Raw genomic sequence first — 8,445 nt, forward strand, 5'->3', positions numbered from 1 at the left:
GCCTCAACTTTGCATTTGGAGGTACAGTTTGCTCTACACATTAACATAGTCTAGTGCAATATTTATTTTCCCAAGAGGATTTTAAAAGGACTTCCTTCCAGGGACTGAGTGAAGTAAAGTCTACTTATATTTTTGTATTTCAAAGAGAAAAACATTAACTGCAAAGAGCCCAAGATGCTGATCACCACAAGACCCTTCAACCTGATACTTGAAATCATACTGTACAAGTCTGTGTCTGTGCTTCCTATCATGGATATTGGGAGCTTATACTACTGCCTGATGTCTTTCACATCAGTTTCCATATTTCCATATTTGTGTATAACCCACATTCCATGTAAATTTTAACATGTAGTCTTCATTGTTTTTACAGCCAAACCCATTCACATGAGTTCCTAATAATAAAAAGGAATTTGAATTAAAACCTAATTCTTTTACAAAAGGAAGCAGACAAAAAAATCATACAGTTTAAAGTAGATTTACAGTTCCAATGAAGTCCCCAAGAGTCCCTTACATGACATTAAGTAACTCTAATTATATACATTTGGATCTTCTAGTTAGGTTGACCTGAGACAATGGGAGAAAAATGGCAGTGATGCTACCTGGTCCCTAAGTAGTTTGAAAAATTAAAAACATAAGTTAGAGCATCCTTAATATTGCTCCATGAATATGCCATCATCTATCTAACCCAGAGTATCAAAGGCCTGATCAACTAGCTGTAGGGAGAGCTAATTGTTCTGGAAGTGACTGCCATAAAGGCTCACAAGGGAAAGGGTAAAGGTTTTCACAGCCAGAATGAAGCAAAGTTGCCAGGATCCAGTACTTACCCATTTTTTTTGAGCACATACTTTTAAAGCACAATCACTAAAAGCATTAAAAAAATATGGTCAAAGAACTCTTCATTTATTTTGCAGCATCTCAAAGTATGTATGCATATCCTGCTGTTTTTTGCAGAGCTTTGTTGCAATGTGTTTATCTTGAATGCTTCAGATGGCAAAAGTTACTGTTTCTACCCAACTCCATCAGTCAATACCCAAACAGGTCTCAGGGCTATTGGTGAACAAATTAACACCTATTAGAACTCTTTAAATCTCATCTATTTCCCACTTCTTTTATTTTAAAATGCCTTCATCTTAAATTTAATTTTGGTTACTTCTATGAGTTTCACTTAGACTAGAAACAAAGAATGTCAGGCTCACCACCATTCAGCAGTTTTTTCTTCCACACAGCATATAACTATGCTGCTATATACTTTACACACCAAGTATCACTCACATTTGTGTGGCATTTTTATGCTACATTAAGAGACAGAGGACTGAAAGTGTTGAACTAGCAAGAGTTACACAAATAAGAGTTACAGGATAAGTGACAATTTGTTTGCTGAACTGCCCCCAAAGAAAAAAAAAAGGAAAAAAATCAATTTATTAAAGGTTTTTGCTTATAATTACTTTGAAAGTATAAGGCAAACTTCCTTCACAATCATAGTGCCAGCAGATCAAAACAAAACTGTATTTTAAGAGTCTTTGCCTCTGAAAAACAAACCACTAAATTCAAACTTTATTCTTGTAAATGAGGAGCTTGTACAAAGCAGTGCTTCAAGAATTGTTCTCTTCAGTACCTGCTGGCCCAAGTACAGAGCACACAATTTGGGTTCCTTATCTGCAGGCATCCCAGGAGAACCTTACCTGGGTTAGTGTACAGATGACTCTCTACAGTTTTTCCAATGCTCTGCAGTTTAACAGCTTGAAGGGACTCATCCCCATGCATGACTGTTGGCAAGCTGCCCAGAGCATCATGAACCAAATTGGCCACCTCTCTTACATCAAAGAGCTTCAAAAGTTCAGAATACACCGATGGGAATGAGCTGAGAAACACAGCCTAGAGGAAAAGGGCAGAAATGGACAGTCAGATATTGCAGAACAGTTTTGACATTTACAGAATTTAGGTAACTATAGAAATTTAAGTAGCTGTAGAAAAATGCCTAGGTTTGTATTTCAAGGGTAGGCAGTGTTTTTAAAATTGTCATATTTTCAGAAGAAATATCCTCACATGCATTAACAGACTTACACTTGTGACTATTTCCTTTAAGCCTTATCTCATGACTTAATTTTTCCCAGGCCAAAGTGAAATTATAAAGTGCAACTTAAAACAAAACTATTGATACTTTAAACACACTTATCTATGTGTGAGAGAAAATTTTTAGAAGGGTAACAGAATCTACCTGATATCAGAGCAAAGAGATTTGTGTGGACTTGTTTTGGCTTGCTTTGTTTTAAGATATGTAATATAACAGCCTCCATATCTTCCATTTTTAAAGTAATGAACATTTTTATTTTGGAATGAGATTTCATTTCAGCAATCCTAAAATAGGGTTAGAAATTCACTGATGGATACGAAAACAAAACACTGTAAAAGCAAGGAGGACAATGCCAGAGAAAGGAAACTGGAATTAACATTCCCTTTTTCCTCTCCAAATCCTGCTGATTGAAAAAAGCTACTTATACCTCAGACATTCAACACACTGGTGTCAGAACAGATGACATAGGTTAAAGACACTGCAAAAGAATTCTAAATTAGGTTGTTGTTATCATTTTGCTACTGTCTTTTCATTTCAGCTGCTTACATGATATGAGATAGGACTACCTCTCTCTTCTGATTTGCCATTTTCTTGGCTGAACAGTTTTCTATAGAGCTTTAAAAATTAATAAATCTTAACAGGATCTTAAACACCTTTGGTTATAGAAGCATGGGAAGGGGATGGTATATTTATGAGCTGTAGGAGTTGGTAAATCTATGGCACTTAATGTAGAGAGCTGTCTCCTGTGTGTTTTGCCTCCACACTTCAGCACTAACCAATTTTAGCAGTCTCAATTGAAATGAAGGTACCAGCTGAGTATTAAAGCATATAGTTCATCAAGGCTTAAAAGGTTTCTGTAAATCATGGCTCAAATTCTTCAGTGTCAATGTGGCTGAACTAAGCTGTAAAATGCCGAAAACAGAGAAATTACTTTTTCCATATCCAACAATATAATTATAACATAACTATAATTCAAAATTAAATATTAGATTTAGGATTTTTTATTCCAACCATATCTAGAAGCTGCTGGTATGAAAATTCCACATTGTAGGACAAAAAGCTGAAAATGCCACTTTGCTCTAGCAGAACTACATTTTCTTTCCTGGATAGGGAGAAATTTTTCTTATAATGTAGGTGGAAAATGCCAGTAAGCAAAGCACACTTTAAAACTTACTTGTAGTTGGGATAGAGCACTAGCTCCTTTGCTCTCTTGAGAAAGGAAGAAGCGTACTGACATAAGAAGCTCTTGAATACAGCAGCGAAATTCCTCCTCATTTTGTCCACCAGTGGCAATAGAGAATAACCTTCGAGACTGAACTATGTATTTAAAGATATATTCCTGTGCCTATAAAAATGTCAAAATTAGAGATAACTCAAAAATGAACATGTCTATCTTTAAAAAGAACACAACGATTTTATCATTTAAATAAAGACAATGGTCTAAAACTGCATCACATTACATAATTCCAGCAAATCTTTCTACTGAAACAGTAACAACATACTCAGAACTGCTCTTTCATTGCATTTCACAATCTCTCCGAATCAGGGAACACTAGTCATTATTTTTTAACCAGGTAATACAAAAAAAGCTCCACCAAATGAATCAAACAAAAAACAACCACCCCAAAAAAAGTTTAAGTTGCAAAACTGTTGGAGTGTACATTAAAAATCTAGCCCTTTCCTATTAGCAAGACACCAAAGTTCACAGCAGCATAGAAAAGCACAGAAGGATACCATGTTGATATTTTATTTCCAGACTGTAGCACCTGTCCCAAATGGGATTACTGTGCTGTACAATTCAGCCTGATGGCACACTGTGCTCTGCTGATGGTACAAACTGGGGCAGCAAGAGTAACAAAACCCACCATTTTCAGTAAATTCCTTGGTGTCAGCATTGAACCATGAGATCAGCATGCATGCCTGCCATTTAGATTCAGTTATGCAACAGATGTTAATACCACCAATGCAATCTATATTTGACTCCTTTGCCTCATTCAGTAAGCAACATAGAGCTCCAGAGTCTAGTGATAGTAAGGCTTCATTGATCAACTTAGTGACAACAGAGAGCAATGAATAAACTGACTGCACTGAAAAAAAGTCTGCAACTCCCTTGAATTAGTACTGCTATTTCATCATTTATATATACTCTGCTTCATTCCCTAAGTTAAACCTGTTGGTACTGAATGAATCCATCATTCAAACATATAATTGCCTTCAACAATTTTTATTACCTTTAGTACTTCCTGTATGTGCTCATGAAGCTCCACCTCAGTGACTCGATCAATATGCCACTTCAGGACTTTTATAAGATCCCTAGAATAGCACATCAGAAAATATTCTAATACAGAAGTGGGAGGAGGGTTAACTTTGCACATAAAATGTAAACCAATAGCTGTCATATGAGAAACACTGACAAAAAAAAAATAGACTAGATTTTACTGTTAACTGCAAGCTCAATATTACACATAGTTTTCAGTCTGCTGAAGACCACCTAGTAGATCTCTGATAAACGGGCACTAATACCAGCCTTACGTATGCTGTAGAATGATTTTAACAGGGATACACCATTTCTATAACCTAATGATTGATTCTGCTCAGTTTAGCAATAATTCTCAGTATTCAAATCAGATAGGATAAGTACAGACTTCACCTGTATGCAAGAGCTCCTGCAAAATGACTTTCAATGTAAGTGTCCATTACTGGCTTAAAGTGATGAAACTTGCTGTCCTGCAGCAAATTTATTATGTGAACCTAAATGTGAGAGAAAGCAAAAAATAAAAAGCAAAAGCTTTTTTGTTTTACTTAGTTCTTATCCAGTGTTAAGCATCGTCACAAAATAAAACTTACCAAGCAATCAAATACTTTTGATCCATATTTTTGAGAGTTTTCATCTAAAATCCCAAATAAAGTGTCTAGTGTATCTTGAAGAAACTGATGTGAGAGAATAAGAGACAGTTTATTATTAAATAGGTATTTCTGTGACATGAGGGACATTATTTTCCCCCTTCATATTATCTGAAAGGATAGAAATGTATATACCTTCACTATTTCTGAACCATCAATTTCTTTTAATTTTGAGAGACAACCTGCAATTTTGTCTGGGTGGGTTCTCCATTTCAGAAGGTCAAGCATATCTCCTGCAAAAACAAAATGCAAGATTAAAGTAGGAAGGAAAGCAGCATTTCAGATTTAATATTTTACTGTTATGGTCCACTCATCAAAACTTGGCATCATTAAAACAAAAGAAAACATCTCCAGATTTGTTACAATATGATCTTCACAACAAATTATTTTTATTCTATTCCATAATTGCTCCACCAATACAAACATAAGAACATGGTACTGGATCAATACAATTAGTCTCCTGTGGCAACTCTGTCATGCAATCTCATTCAGATATTTGTCAACTACCATTTTAAGGAAAGAAATTACTTTGCTCTTTCTCATCCCATTATTGAGGGTGCCTTCCAAAGTTATCCTCTGAGAAATAATCTCATAATTACCAGATTGAATATAATTAAAATACTCATCTTCCAATGTCTTTTTAGAGAAGAAACACATTGCCTCTACTGAAAATAAACTATTCTGAGTTTAAAGATACCTGAGTGTCTTCACACTTCCTCCACTTTTAATTCATTATCCTTCAGCTTGCCTGACTAAAATGATAACTACATTACAGATGAGATTACATCCATGTTTTCTGTATCATTAACAAGTTCATAAGCCTGCTGTAAACACCTGACATCTACATTCTGGAATTTCAGGGTCTTTTAGATACAACATATTGGTGAAACAAATATGTTTTTCTCTGGTTTAATAGTGTTCAGCTCCCTGGCTATAGCAGAATCCCCAAGAGTCTCCATTAGAGTATGGATGCTGCCTCTTCTACCATTTGATTCAATCAAATTTCTACACTTCCTTATTAATTACCTAAAGCAAAGTTGCCTTGCTTTGCTGTATCATATTTTGATTTTGTCCTTCTGAACTGAGACCCCTCAATGACATATTAGCAGAAAACTGTCTCAGACTTTAGTGAAGTAACTCATCCCCATCTCCTTTCACACCTTTAAAACAGAGACAATCCCAGAGCTAATTCTTCAGATGTAGTAGTATGTTCCTTCTGCTCAGGAAGGAATTCCTTCCACTACAGTGCAACCTGCAAGTTCCCTTTTAACTTCTATTTGCTAGTTTTAAAACTCTTATTCTAATCTGTATTTTTCTTACTTCCCTTGTGATGTGTTATTGAAGTTCAGATGGTTTAGAATTGCTATGTTTCCTCTGCATAATAACTAAAAAACATTGAAAAGAAAGATTTACACATTTATGCTGACATGATATGTCTTTGATAAACTCATCTTACAGCACATTCCGGTTAGCTACATGTCAATTTTTTCATCCATGATTTCCTGTAAATACTTGCATAAAATTCATCAGGGGATAATGGCCTAGTTAACATATCTGCCCTGTCTTAAATATAAGTTCTATATTTTACAGTCTTCAGACCTATGTTACTGCTTTCAGCTTCAGAGATGTACTAAAAAACCCACCTTGCTATAAGATTCCAAATTTCATGTTCTGGTGCCATTCAATATACTAAAATAGAGTTTTGCCAACGTGGCTTGGCTTTTCAGCAGTTTTCCCTGGCTGAAATTGGACACATCTGCAACACTCCTTTCAAGTTATAGTCAGTAAAAGTTACACATACTTAATTCCATCGTTCAAAAATAAATTCCAAAGCCCCTTTAGATTCAAGTTTACTATTTCCACACTTCACTAACCAGCTTTTCACAAATTCTCAAAGCCTGGTCACTTGAGGCAGAACACCTTAATCACCATCCAACCCTTCCATCAGTTTAAGCTAAACTACAGTCTAGTTGATCACTGCCCAGCATTGTTAGAAGGATCCAGTGCTTCCAAAGTGTTCTCAGTACTTAACAAAAGTTAATAGCAAGTTTTCCTCTTGGTTCAGCATCTCTTTGGGTGCTTTCTACCACAGACTGTTTTCACGCTCAAGTAATGTTTGAACCACACCCATCTTTGTGTCATCTCTTTCCCAGTTTGCTCCAAGAAACTCCCATCTTCCACAAGAAACTAATATTTTTGTCTTTAATAACATTAAATATATCTCTGCCTATATTCAAATCTTGCCAGAAGTGTTAATGGCAAACAATCTACATAAGATCCACAAATATTTTGCTGCTTTCATTGTTTTTGTTGGGCACAAATTGTTTTGATGCAATTATACTTTTTTGTTTGTTTGTTTTGCTTCATGCTGTGCTAGTATGGAAAAAAAGAGCACCTTGAGTTGCACTAAGAGTGATGAAGGGTCCCACACATGCATCAGAGACACATACCAGAGATCAAGGACAAATGCTGGGCCTTATAATTCTGTCAGGAATTTTCAAGAAACAAGATTTACAAATCCAGTGACCTGCATTTGCCTTTTGGATAATTAAATGTACTTCTACACTTTATTCTATTTAAGCCTCAGCTCAAGTTGAGGAGTAGCAAGACAAGCTAAAGCTGTCAGTTCATAGCAGGAAAAACACTTCTTTACAGGTTTGCTGGAATAACTTGGTGAAAGATAGTTGACACTCAATATTAGGGATTTGTTGGGGGATTTAAAAAGAAAGCAAATGTAAGACACTCACTTCAAAGCACTTATTTCAAGGGAAGTACTAAGTAGGAAAGACATTGCTGCAATAACATTAGCAAATAGCCCAAGCATAAATGACACGAATAGAAAATCTGACATGTGAATCACAAGGGGAAGGGATAGCAATGTGTCATGTATTAAGAGAAATGAGAATACAAAATTGTCCCCAGAAATAGGCCCATTAGGAAAATATAGCTTTGGAAAAGGGAAAAAGTCACTGCTGCTGATAAATTTTGCTGAAGAAGAAAAATATTTCCAATGCATTCTCTTAATAATAATCAAGGTTTGTATATTTAAAATAGGCTACGCCTGACCTACCACCCCTACCAAACAAAACATATCCTTTCTCAAAGTCTGTAATTTAAATCCAAAGTGCTAGGTTTAATAAAAGGTTTGAAATCATGTGTTTAAGGAAGTGGTTTGGGATGAATTTCCATCTGTCCCAAATAAACCCTGAGACATCAGAAACTGGTTTGTCGTAGAGCACTACTGCACTTCAAAAGGAAAAATAGGAATTCCAGAACTGGCAGTCAGCATGCCTCTTCCAACAGGCTGTTTCTGTGGTTGCCAACACTCCCTCCAAACTGAGGTCACTCGGGAAAGCTGCCCAGTGTTACTTTTGTTTTATTGATCACTGGTTTGGCTTTTTAAAAATGCAGCTAGATGGAATACACCTCTGCCTTGAAACTGCCATGCTGTATGGCATGTTGCTCTC

The 8,445-nt window shown here is 35.8% G+C and overlaps 1 protein-coding gene across 1 annotated transcript in view; it reads right to left on the minus strand.

Annotated features, from left to right (window-relative positions):
• Positions 1–1,682: 1,682 nt before the first annotated feature.
• LOC103800147 (dedicator of cytokinesis protein 4-like) overlaps positions 1,683–8,445 on the minus strand; it is a gene marked incomplete at both ends in the record, with an annotated part of 69,061 nt that continues 62,298 nt past the window's right edge. The window contains 6 exons of the mRNA XM_009072513.1: positions 1,683–1,875; positions 3,249–3,419; positions 4,306–4,387; positions 4,725–4,825; positions 4,922–5,005; positions 5,114–5,211. Coding sequence (XP_009070761.1) covers positions 1,683–1,875; positions 3,249–3,419; positions 4,306–4,387; positions 4,725–4,825; positions 4,922–5,005; positions 5,114–5,211 — 729 coding nt within the window. The remainder of the gene's footprint in view (positions 1,876–3,248; positions 3,420–4,305; positions 4,388–4,724; positions 4,826–4,921; positions 5,006–5,113; positions 5,212–8,445) is intronic.

This window comes from Acanthisitta chloris, unplaced genomic scaffold, assembly GCF_000695815.1.
Source record: "Acanthisitta chloris isolate BGI_N310 unplaced genomic scaffold, ASM69581v1 scaffold4304, whole genome shotgun sequence".
Lineage (NCBI taxonomy): Eukaryota > Metazoa > Chordata > Aves > Passeriformes > Acanthisittidae > Acanthisitta > Acanthisitta chloris.